Below are 17069 nucleotides of genomic sequence, written 5' to 3' on the forward strand. Positions count from 1 at the left end.
TATCTCGTTATTGTAATAAATCTCTAGGTACAAAAGTATTTTTGTACAAGAAAATTTTTCATTTTTGTAATAAATATAAGGTTAAAGTGTTTAATTATTGTATTATACCAAAAAATCGAATCCTTAAATTATTCGTATGGTTTTCTCAATCAATTTTTTCGAATGAAAAATCAGCGAGATAACGACTTGGATTCTCATTTAAAGTAATCGGTTCGACTTCTTTTTATTCGATTTTATCTCAGTATATCTTTAAGAGATGAAGCTGAGATTTTGATCAAGTATCATAGTACTTTCTGCATTAAATATGTGCATTTCATACTGCATATACAATTTATTCAACAAGAATTTTTATTCAAAGATATATAACTTTACTCACTTTATTTACAAAGCTCTAAGGTTTCACCGTGTATAGCGAGCAGACACTGATAAAGCGCAAGAAGATAAGCTCCGAATCTTGATTATACGAAAATTGTGTAACAGTAGGAACGTTCTTTTATTAAATCACCAGCAAATATTGCAAAACCATTGCTTACTTTCAGTCAATTAACAAAGATCGCTCAATCTATCTCAACTTGAATCGAAAATTCGATGACATCCCTTACCCCTTTTACGGCTATACCTGAACTTTAGAAGAGCGGAGCAATCTCAGCAACCATCAGATAATATGCTGCCGAGTCTGTCGCCGAACTCGGCCGTTTTATGACTCGGCAGCACACTGAAAAAAAAAACACAGCCATTTTATCTGAACTCGCACCAGTAATCCGTCATTGTACGAAGACTCGCCAAGATTACCGTAGAGTTCAGCAGTTTTAAAGAATCAGTTCGGTCGTTTTTGGTGGTGTCCCGCGTAAGCGACCAATTTTACGAGTCGCGACTCGCCAAAACTACCAGTTGCACACCGTTGTTCTTACTGAACAGTCGTTACGGTGGCAGTATGGTTAAAACTACCGGACTTTACAGCAGAAACGACTGTATATTACAAGTGATTACAACGCGCGACTACGGTTAAAAAGACTGAAATATCAGTTTTTCCAATTCCGTCGTCGGGCTATTGCAACGGTCAATTTAAATTTCGCGCCTGTAGCGCATCAAATTCTACACTGTATACAGTATGCACTGTATAGTTACGTGGGTACTACACGAACCGCATTTAGGAAAGCGCCCGATAATGTATGTATAGCGGATACAACTCGAGTCGTCTCCTCTGTCGTTCGCTGTTCGCCAAGCAGATAACAACGCGCTAAAACATATTCGAGCGCGCGCTTACGGGAGAAACTATAGTAGCAGGCACTTTTTTGACAAGAATTGCGTCATCCAAATTACCGTAAGAACCACATCTACATTACGCGTATTTATATTCTTTTGACCATGATTAGAATTTTGACTTTGAATCGTTTTTTAGCGTGCAAGGGCTTGAAATAACTTAGGCCGGAGTTCAACGTTGCCGAATTTCGAGGATCTTGAGAAGAGGTACAGACTGACAGATGCGAACTTGACACGAGAGCGGCACGAAACGTGTTTGTGATTCATTTTTATAGTGCAAAGAAGATTTGCGTGTATGTGTTATACAAGTGACTGTGATTTAAGTATATTATTTACGACGAATTAAGCGTGTTTGTACTTATAGATAGATTTTATACGATTCGTTTTTGCGAGTAATTACTATAGAGTCAAAAATATTCGTGTATTTATCGTACATTGTTATACCCGTATATATCTTATTCTATTATAAACTTCGCAAATTTACGCTATGGCCGGAGCACCAACTCAGTACTCGAACGTAGCGATTGCCTTTTTCGACCTTGAAACTGGTGGCTTCTATAGGGACGACGATATCCTCCAGATATCGATGAAATGCGGAAGTAAAGTCTTCAACAGGTACGCAAATCCTACAAAATATATCAGTCCAGGCTCTTCTTTAGTTCACGGATTAACAAATGACGGAAGTGCCTTGTATCATCGCAGAGTAAGAGTTCAGTCATCACCTTTACAACCGATTTTATTAGAGTTGTTGCATTTTTTGGAAGAAATAGTAGGCTCTCCCTGTGTACTCGTAGCACACAATTGTAACTTCGACTCCTCGAGGCTTTTAATAAAAATCAGACATTTTAATTTACTAGATCAATTTCGCCAAGTAGTCGTTGGATTCACTGACAGTTTGAGTCTGTTCAAAAAGCGATTCCCCGGTAGAAGAGAAAAAGGCTCCTATAAATTAACAACATTAGCCAAAGACTTTATTGGTGTATCGCCTAAAGAAGCGCAGGAATATGCTCACGATGCGATGTACGATGTGAAGTTGTTGGAAAAATTAGTTAATAATTATATAGCTTATGATGATATAGTTCAAAGCCATAAAAGCTTTGATTCGCTTGTAGAATTGATGCATAGAAAAGAAGAGAGTATAGTTTATTTGCAAAGCTTGAGGCCTCTCGCAGGAGTAGTTAGTAAACCTATGTTAGAAAGAATGGCATACGCTCATATTGATTTCGATTCGTTGTTGAATGCGTACCAAACGAGTGAAAGATTTGCTATTGATTTACTCGAACGAAGAGTGGACGGAAGACCTCAAGTTATAAAGACAAGAAGAATCATAGATGCTATTTTAAACTATTTGAGGTCGTATGATGATAATCATATTGACGGAGGCGCAAATTAGCGTTCTCTTGCCCAGAACTTTTTATCAACAAGTTGTAAAGTAAATAATTGCTTTCTCTGCATTTTTTCAAAACTTTTACGACAAGTTTCAAAAAAGCTGATGTATGAATTATGTCCTCTCTTTAAAAAATGATGGCCTTTGTTGTGAAGCATTTAATACGTGATTCTGATTGGTTGCTGGTTGGTTGCCTAGGCAACGAAATCAGAACCGCGCTTTAAATTCATAACCCTCAAAACAGTCATAACTTATAACCCTGAAAGAAATGTTTGAGGTGTTTAAAATGAAATGTGAAAACCTTGATAACAGATAAAATATATGTAATATAACTAGCAAGAAATTTTAGTAAAAATTAATCATTACCAAGAGTGTGTAGTATTACAACATGTGTATTGAAAAGTGGCACCCTAACCCTATTTGAAGTAGTAATAAAGTGTGTGAATATTATTTAGTTTTTTTTTAAATGTCAGTGAGAAGTTCAAGTAAAAGAAAAAAGAGTTTGAAGATATACTGTGTGTCTGTGCCCAGAGTCGCCCTCGGTGTGGTTTGAGAGGTGAATTTAAAGAAAAGTTCAGTATCCGAGTCAGTAAGTTTAAGTCTATCATTATACAATGCTCTTTGAATTGTAAAAAGGCTACTAGACATGTTACCTAGAAATATGTAACCTAGATGATTCTGATTTAACTGTTTTCGTTCATATTTTCACATCCAGACTCATGCGAATTTTTTAATTGTGCAGGTCAAATTTTACTTATAGCCAGTTACGCAGCAACTACTATCTCTAGCACATTGTATTTCTGGTTTCTAGCATAGTTTTACATGGAGAAAGTGATAAATGTTTTGGCTTTTTTGTCAAGGTATTAGGTAATTAGAATTTTGACTTTTAATAGTTGTGAGAGACCGATACCTGTTTTTCCATTTTTGTATTTATTCTCATTCAAAAACTAACAGTTCTAGAGAGCTCATATTTTGCATATAGATTTCTTTTGTGATTGTGAAAAGATATTTAAAGTTGAATCGACCTTAACTGAAAAACTTCTGATTTCGACTCCGACACTGATGTGAATGCAAACTCATGCTATACGACTAAATAATTATCATGGATGTTGTAGTCGAACACAAAAGTATTTCAGTTAACGTTGATTCAACTTTAAATATCTTTCCACAATCACAAAAGAAACTGTTAGTTTTCGATTGAGAAAAAATGCAAAAATGGAGAAACAGGTATCGGTCTCAAAATCTTTCACAACTGTTAAAAGTCAAAATTCTAATTAAGGTCTTGACAAAAAAGCTAAAATACTTATCACTTTCTTCATGTAAAAATACACTGGAAACCAGAAATACAATGTGCTAGAGATGGTAGTTTCTGTGTAACTGTCTACAAGCAAAATTTGATACGCTAAGTTAAAAAATTCATATGGACCTCGATGTGAAAATATGAATGAAAACAGTTAAATCATAGTCATGTAGGTTACATGTTTTCTAGGTAGCATAGTAAGTATCTGTGTAAAATTTCAGTTGTATAGCTTTTTTGTAATGGAAATAAAAGGCATTGTAATGATAGACAAACCCACTGACTCTTATACTGAACTTTTCTTCAAATTCACTATTCAAACCAATGATGACGACATTGAGCATTATTAATATATTTATTAAAAAATAGTTTTGAGGGATTTAGTAACATGTTACATGCTTATAAAATATTAGCAGACGTTAGTGTGCCGCCCAACACTTATGGTAGATTTTTTACCAGTGTTATTAGACAGAGATAGAATCAAGAGCGCGCGAAGCGCGCCTTCATTCCTAGTGTATAAAAATCTATGTGGGTGTACTTCGAAAAATAATAATTTTGTCAGAAGAAGCCGACTTGTTCTTTTGTACTTTTATAATGAATAAATAGTTTAATTGTAATGTTTTAAATATACAGTTGTTTTATTATATACCCAAAACATGATATAATTAGCAATATTTTTACACGAGTTTCACGTATCGTAAAATATTTTCTCAATAAATATGTATATATTTCATTCTTTATGTGTTTATACTTCACTCTTTATTAAATTCATGGTACAAAAATTTGTATCGAAAGACAGTTCAAGTCTCTTCACTATATAAGTTTGATGATTCACCTTGCGGTAAGCAGACGCTGATACGGCGTAAGAGAAGCTCTGAATGCTTTCATCATAATATTAACTTTTCTGAAAGCTGACATCTATATTAATTCATTTTGATGGTAAATTGAGAAAAGAATGCGCCTTTTCCAAAAGCTAGTTTGTATAACACTTTTACGTTATGCCTGCACCAACTCTAGTTTTATTGATTGAATGCACCCTCTAAACAATACGTGAAACATAAAAAGAATTATATTTATACAATCTAGAGTTCACCAAACTTTTCTTACGTGTCAATTATTAGTATTTAATTCAGGCTGATTCAAGGCTCGTTGAAGCTAGAGTCAAAGTTAGTGCAAAGGCGTCAGTGTTATGCTCCGTATATGGGCTTATGAAAAATTTACTTCAAAAGCGATATTAATCAAATGAATAATTAAGAGTCTGTGTCCCCGCAATAAACCGACCTTTACCGACATTCACCTGCTGCAAAACCTCAGTAGTCGTCTGTTCGTAGTCGCAATCAGTTCGAAGCATTATACGGACAGCAATTCGCAGGTTCAAGGCTCAACGAATCGGTAACAAAAGATAAGCTTGAAAATCGTGAGTAGCATTTTTATTTCCTTCTTGAATACATTCAAAATAGTTATGGTGCACGTCTAAGATCCTAATTTTCGTTCAGATGGACGGTAAATTATGGGATTTGAAAAAAAACATTCCCAACAAGTACAAAAACGAAGTTATGGAAAAGGCCAAACAGTGCGTCTTGGACGAAGCTGTTAGAAAAGGTACTGAAAAATTGGAGGAAGTGAAACAAAATCCAGAACAGGCGTTGCGTGATGTTGTAAAGGATGTCAAGAATGAATTTAAAGCACAAAGTAAGAAGGATTAAAAATTCTGTATACCAAATGTAAAGATGTGCATTTAATAAACACTTACACACATTTAAATTAATTTCATTTTTCAATATTCATTTATTTCAACATTTTCTCCGGAATATGAAAAAAGAGAGTCATTGTTAAAAGAAATAGATTTTATTTACAATATTATATTACTTTTATTTGTTATATTCTCAGTTAAATTTTAAAATGAATAGTCTGTTGGATGCCACAAATTAATGTTATTCTAAAAATTTTAAAGCTATTTAAACTAATTAAAATTACTTATAAATTGTAAATGCATAAAATAAATAGTAAATAATTCTATTTCATTTCAACAGCAAGTAAAATACAGGTATTTAAAAAAAATTCAAGGCCACATAACTTATTTATTCTATCAAAAATCCATAATCAATTGCCGAAAAAGACGGTCACCTACTTGACCATCTACAGTATACTCGTGCTTAGTTCAGTTTGCTGACACCAGATGGTTGACTATAAGGCTGTCGAAATATGTAAGTGCATGGGTGCGAGCCGCGAGGTGTGATTGACGAAGGACGACAACCAAAAGCCAGTAATGGTTGCGTTACAGCCGCTCACTCGTGTAATCCCCCTACACTTGATACTTATTTTTTTCTCAAGTCTTCGGGGGCACTGCACATACAGAATTATGTGTCTCTGACTTCGGAGTCGATAGCCGAAGGGCAGTGTGGTCGTACTCGAAACGATCTTTTTACCAAGATAACAGTTTCTGCGGGTTTTAAAGCTACCCGGGAAACGCGTGTACCCTAACCTCAAACGTCGGAGTGGGAGAAAATATTAAAAGGATATAATGGCAATGAACGAAGATTTTAATTTCTCAGAGCTCTGCAGGCTCTGCTCGTTAAAGAGCAACCAACAGATGCAGATATTCGATAAAGAAGGAGAGCAGAGACAGTTGCTGTTTAAAATCAGGTCCTGCATACCGGCAGTGGTGAGTCAAGCAAGTCAATTTCATTCTTTGCGCCGGATGTTTTGATGCAGTTCATGCAGGAACTATATATATATATATATATATATATATATAGATGCATGCAGACTAAACAATTTTGAAGTTTCGAATTCACTGATTAAAAGCTGAATTCTTGTACGAATTTTGTTATTACTTTTTTGATGGTATCATGATTATTACTTTTCTCATTTCAGATTACAAAAGAAGACGCTTTACCAAAAAATATATGCCAGAGGTGTGTGTACAAATTAAACATGTTTTATGAATTTCGAGTAAGCTGCATGACGACTGACACAGTTTTGAAAAACTATGCAGATAGCTTGAAGCACCTTGCAGCATCTGCAGTTCATCAGGTAAATGTTATTACTCATGATTATAATATAGTATTTCGGAATTTTCCGTAATTACAAAAGGAACGCAATGCGAAGACTATTTTTATGCATTTATCTTTTAGCCAATAAACAAATAATTTTGGAATTTTCTTTTGCTGATAATCAATCGCGTAAAAAACTGCTCTTTCATAAATATTGCAGCGAATCGTTAATTTGAAAAACAAATCCATACCATTTTCGCTCGTAATAATAGCTGAAAAGAAGAAACGAATGTCTTTGAATTACGTTTCCGCAAAATTTTTACCATCTCATTATTTTTAAATTAAAGCAACGCAATCGTTTCCACGTTCGCCAAACAATCTATAATAAAATAAAAGCTCCATGTCAGCCCCGTCGCTTAAAAAAACTATATACGGTCGAATATCTAGTCTGCGAGTCGGGCGAGGGTAAGTAGCCCCCCCTCGACTCGTATGCATACAGACATACGTATACATATATGTGTGTGTGTGTGTGTGTGTGGGTGCTGCAATCGCATCTCCGTCGTCGCAGTCGGCTCGACGCTATATTGATCGGCGCGAGTAACGCGGGGTGGCCGGTCTGTCTACCTCTCTACTGCTATGTATACATGTATATCCATCCACACACAAGCTGTGCGCCTCGTGTATACAGACTATATGCGCTACGCTCTGCTCTACACACGCGAGAGAAAGCGAAAGTCAAGCCTTCTGTTATATACGTGCTCCTCTTTTCCGTCTAGCCGTCTCCTTCGCGTCGCGCGCTCGCTCTTCCCCCGCCTCCCTCGTAGGGGGCCGCCAGGTATTTTGCGACGTCTGCTTCATCCTTTCAGCTCGTCTTCGAATTCTGATTACTCTTTTCTTATCGAGAATCCTGGTTTCCTATACAAAAGCTATCCAAGTCTAAAAAAAGATTACAATTTTTTCCATACAGACATTTTTACTACTCGCGCACGTATACACGAACGTCTCCGCGAATCATCTTCATCTCTGCGGCATACCTCGCGATTTCTCTCTCTCTCTCTCTCTCTCTCTCTCTCTCTCTCTCTCTCTCGATTCGTCGCACATCCTCGTGCGTGCGCTGCAGGTGCGCACTGAGCACATCTTTCTTCCTCTCGCTAATCGCGCCGTTCCTTTTTTCCGCGCGCGGCATCGCCAGGGCGTTTTTAACGATCCGGTCGCGCGCATATAGCTGCCGCCGTCTCGGCCACTGTGGCAACCGTGTTCGACGCGACGCCGCTGTGCGCAAAACCTGTTCCTCTCGCGAGCCACTGCTGCTGCTAGAGCAACGCGAGAGTCTGCGGCTCTCTCGATGAAAAAAGAGGGAATCCCCCTCGCGCCTCCTCCTCGTCCTTATTTTTCGCGGTGTACAAACGATACACTTTGTCACGATCGCTGCATCCGGCGTCTCTGAGCGTAACTGTGTAGATCGATGATCTGAGTGATTCTATGTAGAAAAAAGATCCACGAGTGGTGTGCAGAAGCGTAAAGCATGTGGAATTAGTCGTAGTAGCGCCAGGTCCGAGTATAGCCGTAAAACAAAACCGCCGTGTTTGATTAGAGACGATAGGTGGCGCATGGGCATTTTTCTATATCCTTCATTGAAATCTGCGCACGTATTGCAGATATACAGGTGTGTGAAGGCTATGTGACAAAACTGTCTTTAGGCCGCTCTGCTATGACTGCGTATGAATGTCTGTTAAACACTAGAAGTCGTAGAATTTCGATGTTCCGCTGAGATATGTTTTTCAACTAATTTATCACACCAATATAAATATATATTTTTAACGGCTCGAAAGTCCCTAGCATGTATTCCTCAATACTTTTATCTAACCGGTACGAAAGCAAACAACAGTCTTGAACATTCTAATCAGGCAGATATCATAGAAGTTAATCATTTTCTGTGTTCTGTATACGAAGCGATTCGTGTCTGAACATCCTATTGAAATTCTTTAATTGGAGAAGCACGGCAGGATAATTGCAAGGACTTTTACTTCGTCTCCCTTTTATGCAGCCATACTTTAATTTAACCGGTAAATTCTCTTTCTAGCCGCCATTTTTTTTTTGAAGCACGACCGTTTTCCCCTTTTAATTAAAGAGTCTGTTATGGCTTGTACTTCGCTCGGCTTCGTTCAATGAAGACTTATTCCTTTACCTTCATTTTGCTGCCAAATTGAATAAAATTGTAAGGCAATTTTTTCCTCAGTAAGTAGATCAAATCGAGTACAATACTACCCTTCAGTCGCTTCCCTTGGAAAAGTTAAAAAAAATCCTCGTACTCGAAATAAAGCTCGCATCTATCCAGCCACTGCATTTCCCAAGAATCGCCGAAAATTTTCGTCACCGCAGCTGCAAAAGGGCGGCGAGCATAAGGACCGCGTAATAATCGGGATTTCGTCGTTGGTGCAGGGCCTCCTCCTGCACACACGAACACACATGATTTCCCCCCCACACACACACACACGCACACACACACGGAGTATTTGGCCAATGTCAGTGTCAAGGTCAGCCGGCCGACGCACCGCGCCGCAGTCTGGCGGCGACGTTGGCGCGGTACCCGGGGAAAAGAGCGCAAAAGGGAGGCTGCCAGCCAGGAGGGAAGGGAGGAGAGAGAGAGAGAGAGAGAGAGAGAGAGAGAGAGAGAGACCGTCTGTGTGTACGTGTGTACGTCTACGCCTCGCGCTTGCGGCCCTGCAGCGGCGGCGGTAACGTCAGTTTTACGCCGGGAGCTAGCGCGACCGAATCTCGCACGGGGTGTTTTTAGTCGCGTGGAGGTGTGCTGATTCTCGTTGTATCGTCTCTCGCGAAAGTGTGGATCGAGGTTGGAGTTTTGTGGTGTGGTTAGTTTGGTGGAGGAAAGGGCTTGTTTTTTCTTTGGATTTTCGGGGGTGACGGTTTCTGGTATATTTCTGGTTCATTTCATTACGTTTCGATAAATTTACGTTAAAGCTCGTTAGGCCGAAGGTATTCAGTTCGTGCGTTCGATTACTCAAAGGAATTTCATTTTATTCTCAATTCAACTTGTACAACGAGTCGATATCGCAAATTTAATCGTTAAAAAGTATCCGCAAAGAAAAACACGTTTGGGTTTCATTCTCTTCCACGACGTATGCAACAGCTCTTAATTCAGCCGTATCCTTTAAAGTCCGCTTAAGATATTAAAATTCCTGGCAATAATTTACATAGAACAGGAGACAAAGGCTTTTGTGTGTAAGTTTTGACTTGAAAAAGCCCGAAGACGTTGACTCGAGGAAAAAACCGGCTCTTCGGGGGGCAAAAGACTATGCAGCATCGCATCAGGCCTGCCCGGTAACAACACCCCTTTTTCAATTCGCATTTCGCGCTTGTTTGGCAAACTCAGCATTCTTTTGGCTGGCTTTTGTCACTCTCAAGTCTCCTTCATTTACAATTGAAATTCTGTGTCTTAACACCACCTGCATCGAGACAGTTGCATAATTTATATATCCGAACGTAACCTTTTTACTCAACTCGGCTTTACGACTTTCTTCGTAGCTGTAAAATTATTAGGCATACCTCTTAGCTGAACTAATTTAATTCCCACAGAGTAGGGAGATTTACGCGGTACTTTCGTTGTGGTGAAAGCGTTGTTAATTAACCTCGGTATAGACGCAAAGTTTCGCGATGTATGCATACGCTGAATTTCAAATCCCGATACGCGGAATCTCTCCGACTGAGATTAGGAATCGGCGGTCTATTTTTAAGGAAAACTACTGCGGTATTCATGCGATAAATCGCAATTAAATCGTAATCCGCGCAAGTAGTTGCGGGCCGAGTTCAGCAAGACTCTAGTCTCCACTTCTTCACCTACAAGCGCAACAATCTCAGACGATTACCTCCGATTAACAGAATTCTCTTCCCAAGCGATTCCTGATCGACAAAACCTCGTCCCAAAAATAACCATCTCTGCAGGCATAAAACCAAACGACCTATAGCCTCCCTCTCAACTTGGCAATGGTCATCAGTCTCCCTTTCTTCTCGTCCGAGCACACGGGATAATATCCGCGAGCGAGCAAACGCGGCTGCAGCAGTACAGTATCGGCGTGCGCGCAGCCCGCGGGACATATATCGGTGCATAAGGTCGTTGCCGGAGGATCGATACTCCTCTCTCGTCGACCTTCGTCTCGCAGCAGCCGGGCACGCGAGCGAGCGTCGCTCGCGCGCGCGCGTTTTCACTCCACGACGTCGCACAGCTCGCACACGTACGTATGTATGTGGGTATAGGATATACAGAGGCCCGTAGGATGGCTGCTGTTGCCTGGATTCTCCTCTTCTTTGGCCAGTCTCTTTCGCTGGTTCTCTCTCTCTCTCTCTCTCTCTCTCTCTCTCTCTCTCTCTCTCTCTCTCTACGTGTACATACCGCGTGCCCGGTGCTCGATGAAAAAAGGAAACGTAGAAAGTGGCCGAATCGAATCCTGTCGAATGCTCGCTACTGCTGGGGGAGAGACTTTTTTATAAATTTTGTTTGCGTTTCGTTTGCTGAGGAATTCGGATGTTGAACGATTAAATTTATTCTTCCTCGATACAGGTTGTTTGCGACGCTATCGTTTGCATTAAAATTCTCACGAAATTAAGTGATTCAGCAAAAATCGCTAAAAAATATTGCAAAAAAAATCATTGGCCACTCTCCTTCCCTCGCGTTCGTTCGGTGCACACGTACACACAATATGCACGTGAAACCCAGATCGTCCTTCTCCTTAAGCTCTGCTCTTCGTCTCTCTCTTTTTCTCTTCTCTGGCGTCTTCGGCTCCTTCTCGTTCGTGAGAAAGATCCGAGGAGTCTCTCTCGCTTGGTCCCGACGAGGCCTTGTTTCGCTTGCGCTCGTTATTGCAGCAGCCCGCGGCGGCGCATCGACGACGTAGATCGCCGCTGCAGTCGCTGCTGCTGCTGTCGCGCGCACACGCTTTGCGGAGTTACGTCTGAGCTGCTCTACTGGCGAGTTGTACACTGCGGTCTTGAACTTTTGGGAGGCTGCTTTTGTTGTGCGGGTATTTGTGATCGTTGGTGTGATTTTGGGAGGCACGTTTGTTGAAAATATTGTATCAGCGATCGAAATTTTTATTCACACGCAGGTTTACGAAAGGGTTGTAAGGTATAGCTCGACGAAGTGTAAGACGTTGATGAATGGAGTAAATCGAGGCGAACAGTGCGGTGCAAATAAACATTATTTAGAGAGTTCCCTCTCGATGGAACAATGCAGTATTTAAATTACAACAACGCACCTGGAAATTTTGACTTTGAGAAAAATTTTAAGGTTTTTTGTGTGAGTAGATGAAACCATTATGAATTAATTGTTCACAAGAATGTACCTTTGAAAGGGCGACGAGATCATGTTCAGTGCATTTATTTTGTATTTTTCATGATCCATCAATATATGCGTATGTAAATTATATAAAAAAGTGAAAGTGCTTTCGTTACATAAATTAGACGCTTATGTGTGTTTATTTTAGACTAAATGAATTTATGATACGTTTACATTGATAAAGTAAATCGGAATTATATCGTATATTTGCATTACTCGCATATAGGCTAGCAAATATTCTTTCATTTTCACTCTTTATTATAAAAGATGCAACCGCGATGCACTTACAGCGGGTTTCTTGTTTATTATCTTAAGCTCATATGATATTACTAGAATCTACAAAAATAAATTTAATTTCCCGTTCAAAATCGTGCATATACCAACTGATTGACGATATTGTGTAACGCGAAAGTAAAATTTTCTCGCAATTAAACGTTTATAGCCGCATTTATGGACTTGTAAAAATTATGCAAATGACTTTTAATGATCAGCAACTGCTCCCTGATGTTTTTCACTCTGGTGAAAGCCATAAATACTCTTTTCATAAATTATAAAATTCAGAATTATTTATTACTGGCAAAGAAATAGATCAAATCAAAATAGTTGATAAATTGCGCACGCGTTTAAGACTGCGAAACCAAGTTTCCTTTTACATCACTTACCGATTTTCACCTCATTGAACTTTACTATTTTACTACTATGTAGTGGATTCAGGCATCAATAATTACAGAATGATATCACAAAATTCAATTTTTTCTAGAACAACGACAAGGACAAAATGTCGAACGGCCAGCACCACCAACGCTCCGCGTACGCGGAAGCGCACGCAGTCGCACACGCGGCCGTCCAGCAACACATGGCCCAGCAAGCAGCTCAAGCGAGATTGTTGTCTGGACCGGTACCAAGTGCCGCACCACAGCCTCCGAATCCGACGTTCACGTTACCGGACGACGGACTGGGTTACGATGACGGTGTGCGGGTTCTGCGGTCGATCGGAACGTGGTAATTATCTCATGGTTCACTCAGTACAAAAGATTTTATCGTTTGTATTTACTCATTCAAAATCTCGTATAACTCAATCAATTTTCTCACTAACTCCACTATTCTTGCGTCCTCAAGGTCTCCAGACTACTCGTCAGCAATGCGACCAGGTGCCGTGATGCCAGCGTTCCCTGGTGCCGCTGAGCCTCAATTCAGCAACGGTCGAGCCCAGGGCACAACTGGCGCTACGGGGACGGTGAATCAACAGCAGCAGCAGCAGCAACAGCCCTTGAGAAATTCGAATGCCGGCATCAGGCCGGGCTCCGTTTCGAAAGCTACCAATACAGGCGAGCCCACGACCAAAGCGTTCGCCTGCACAGTTTGCGGCAAGGGTCTCGCGCGCAAGGACAAACTCGTCATCCACATGCGTATACACACCGGCGAGAAGCCCTACTCTTGCGAAGTTTGCGGTAAGGAAGCTGAGAATCGCATCCGCTTTGTTGACGGATGTGGCTTTTTACGAGAATTTCGGTTGAGATTTTTGTTTGTTTGCTTATCGCTACAGTTTTCAAGAATTTAGATTAATATTTGTAGTATGCTTTTAATTACTGATAATTCACTCTCGTTCAATAGGAAAAGCCTTTGCAAGGAGAGACAAGCTGGTGATACACATGAACAAACTTCGGCATCGGCCTGGTGTCGCATCGCTGTCCACACCATCGGTGAACAACAGTCTTCACAACGACCAGCAGCAACAACAGCAACAACATCAGCAACAGCAGCAAACGCAGCAGCAGCAGCAACAACAACAACAACAATCGCGTCCAGACAGCACACTGAAACCCAAGGAAGAACCCGTCAGTTGGGCGTGTGAACTGTGCGGTCGAGTGCTGGCCACTAGAGAAGAATGGTCTCAACATGCCAGGTAATTATTTAACCCTCCCATAAAATCCCTATGTTAAAACAGCTACTTAAACTAATTCGAAAATTTTTCAGGTCGCACCTGGAGGCCTCGGGACCACCTCAACACGCCGCGGCCTATTTCCCGGGCTCGGTGCCTCCGCCCCAGCCTTATCCAGCAGAGAGGCACCACTGCATGATGTGTCGGACGGACTTCACCGACAAGACCGAGTTCATCCTGCATGTGCGCTCGCATTTCGAGCCTCATGCGCAGCAAGCTGCTGCAGCGGCTGCGGCGGCCGCTGCAGTCAAACAGGATCCTGCCACAGCTGAACTCATTGCTCGCGGGCTCGTCGACCCATCCGGACTATGCAGCTAGAACCTTCTCGAGATGCGACATCGACATCGCCTGGTACCCCACGGTACCCTGACTCCTTCGATCCGCGTACTACCCTAAAATAGTCGAAGAGGGTTGCAGGATGAATTGTTTAGCGAGTAGTTATAGCTGGTTCTGAAAGTGTGGCTAACGAGTTTTGCGATGCTCAGTTGAGAAGGTTTAGAGATTGAACTCTCTGACTTACCACAGTTGATTGATTGACCATCTGAATATGTTCGAAGTACCGTGACTCCAAAATTGAGCATCGTATTATCTTCGGAAATGAAGGTGTAAATTTTAAACTGCGTATCATGCTTTTGGTGAAAAACGTGATTTTTTACAATTCGAGAGAAGTGAATTTGAATGAATGCGTAGCTTTTCTTTAAAAGAAGACTTTGAGACTATTTCGAACAGTCACTAAAGCAGCTTCCCCGAATTTTGTTTGCTTATTGTGATCGTACTATTAATTAGCTATGGTTAATAATAGAAATATAACTAGAGATTATAGCTTTTTAAGACTCACTAAATAAGTGTTATGTTCGTAGAACTTGTATTAGTTAGGTTCGTTTTTTAGTTGTGAAAACAGTACAATTCATTCTACTATGTTTGCTAAGACTGTGAAATTAGTTTTTAGAACTATTTTGTTTTTAGAATCTATATTCTTGTTGCCTTTTACGAAATTTTTTCTTAATTTAGATACGTTTTTTATCATTCTCTTATAAGTACGAAGTAAATTATAGATATTATTTTATCCAGTTGATTTTAACTTGAGAAGTTCTGAATCACAAGAAAAATGATATGATTTTGATTTTTTCTTATTTCAAGATACGTAATTGTGATTATAAAATTTGCAATTAACAATCACAATGTATTTAGACTCCTTCAGTTTATATAAATATTGAATATTTCGGATTCTGAAGCTTTGAGGCAAATTATCGATTTTTTGATGTGTTTTGTACGATAAATATAAAAAATTTGGCTATCTTTTCATCATATATAAATTAGATTGGATCTTCTGTGAAGAATAATTCTGATCGAAACTCGCAAACTGTTGTACTTCCAATTTTTCACAATTATACGTTTTTTTTGTAATACCTGGAATTTAATTACTTGATATTATTAGTTAAATACCAGTAAGCTTCAATCATAAAGTCTTAATCTTTGGATACTTTTATCGCGACTTCGGTAAAAATAAGTAGTTCCCACAAAGCTATAGGAAGATTATTTACAGAAGAGGTTTCGAATTTTGTATCAATCGTTTAGAACGTAATTATATGAAATCAAAGCAAATACATTGTATTAAAGAGTGGTACTGACGTGCAATGAAATCCATAAAAATCGCATTTACCGACATGGTATAATGCGTTTTTAAGAAAATGTACATATGTTTCAAAGTACATGTGGTGCCTTTTGCTTAACTTTGACTTACGCACGGCACATAGTGCGCGCTTAGGGAGGCACGTTGCCATGACGCTCGAAACGGGGCGCGAGTTGTAGATGTATTGATTTTGTAGGTAATTATTGTCAGTTTTCTTGTTTTATACTACAATTTACTTCCGAAATAAAAAATAGTTGGGTAAGTGACTTTTGTACTATGGAAGTATACACGGCTAAATTGAGTCAGTTAGTTACTGCCATAATAATAAAATACAATGTATACTCATTATATCTTTATAAATAAAAATCATATTGAACCATTCACTTATTTGTATCTAACTGTATAATGATACAAAAATTTCCAGATTTTATTTAAAATGTTTGAAATATAAAAAAATTCTAATGCATTATTACAAGGGATAGGTCATCCGAACGCGAAATTCCCACGGGAATCTGTGCACCAACAAGCGTATGCACATCGTTCCCGATATACTATTTAAGAACACGTACACCCTAAGATATTCTACAGCTACGATACACATGATCAGTAGTTCTCCAATTCGCGATCGTACAGGTTACACGACGATTTTTTCCCCATTCCTTCGGAGAATCGCAGGAGCACATGCGAGTTACTGCCACAGCGGGACATGACCCGGCCCACAGTCGGGTTCACAGACAGCTCGAGTCTGCAGCACGATAGGCGCGGCCGAAGGAGAACCAGCTTCAATCTCCGGGGCACAGGAACTTCAGAAATGCTGCTCCCACATTATGCGATCGGCGCGAGATAAGAGCCGCGTGCGCACACATTATGCATTCCGAATAAGCACCTGATAGCCCGAGCTTTCACCGTCTCAGTCATTCGCATTGAGGATACTTATATACAATGTACCATTGTGCGATCGACGCAGACTCGCGGTTTGCACGCCGATTCATATCGCAAGGATTTAGGCTTTCGTTGCTTTATCGGATAAACTTTTTCTTTTGGTTCACAAGACTTATCTGTAAAAGTCAACCTTTCGAGTAAAAAGAATAAAAGCTTTTGTTTGCTACGATACTACTTTTCTTACAAAAATATCAATAACCAATAAGCTATCAATACACCAACAAAGTGATTTCCATAAAATTTGTAGAAGCCTAAA

The 17069-nt window shown here is 39.8% G+C and overlaps 2 protein-coding genes across 7 annotated transcripts; both read left to right on the forward strand.

Annotated features, from left to right (window-relative positions):
• Positions 1-1181: 1181 nt before the first annotated feature.
• Positions 1182-3303, forward strand: LOC103317949. Its single transcript, XM_008218474.4, has 2 exons — positions 1182-1324; positions 1403-3303. Exon 2 carries the CDS (start codon positions 1751-1753, stop codon positions 2654-2656), a length of 906 nt encoding a protein of 301 aa, XP_008216696.1. The 5' UTR covers positions 1182-1324; positions 1403-1750; the 3' UTR covers positions 2657-3303.
• A 3168-nt stretch (positions 3304-6471) lies between these two features.
• On the forward strand, positions 6472-16254 carry LOC100123310 (zinc finger protein 300). 6 transcript variants are annotated; one of them, XM_008218473.3, is made up of 6 exons: positions 6472-6612; positions 6825-6983; positions 13057-13298; positions 13416-13747; positions 13911-14202; positions 14274-16254. In XM_008218473.3, the coding sequence occupies exons 1-6, from the start codon at positions 6472-6474 to the stop codon at positions 14554-14556; spliced, it is 1449 nt and encodes a 482-aa protein (XP_008216695.1). In that variant the 3' UTR covers positions 14557-16254. The 6 variants fall into 6 exon arrangements, with proteins under 6 accessions (XP_008216695.1, XP_031783217.1, XP_031783218.1 ...); XM_031927357.2 differs by lacking the exons at positions 6472-6612; positions 6825-6983 and adding exons at positions 9651-11982; positions 12067-12257; XM_031927358.2 differs by lacking the exons at positions 6472-6612; positions 6825-6983 and adding exons at positions 9651-11976; positions 12067-12257.
• The last annotated feature ends 815 nt before the right edge of the window (positions 16255-17069 follow it).

This window comes from Nasonia vitripennis, chromosome 3 (assembly GCF_009193385.2).
Source record: "Nasonia vitripennis strain AsymCx chromosome 3, Nvit_psr_1.1, whole genome shotgun sequence".
NCBI classification, from domain to species: domain Eukaryota; kingdom Metazoa; phylum Arthropoda; class Insecta; order Hymenoptera; family Pteromalidae; genus Nasonia; species Nasonia vitripennis.

Coding starts and splice junctions, on each gene's coding strand:
- LOC103317949 (XM_008218474.4), top strand. CDS start 1,751: ATGGCCGGAGCACCAACTCAGTACTCGAACGTAGCGATTGCCTTTTTC.
- LOC100123310 (XM_008218473.3), top strand. CDS start 6,472: ATGGCAATGAACGAAGATTTTAATTTCTCAGAGCTCTGCAGGCTCTGC. Junction 6,984..13,056: donor CAGCATCTGCAGTTCATCAG/GTAAATGTTATT, acceptor AATTTTTTCTAG/AACAACGACAAGGACAAAAT. Junction 13,299..13,415: donor CTGCGGTCGATCGGAACGTG/GTAATTATCTCA, acceptor TGCGTCCTCAAG/GTCTCCAGACTACTCGTCAG.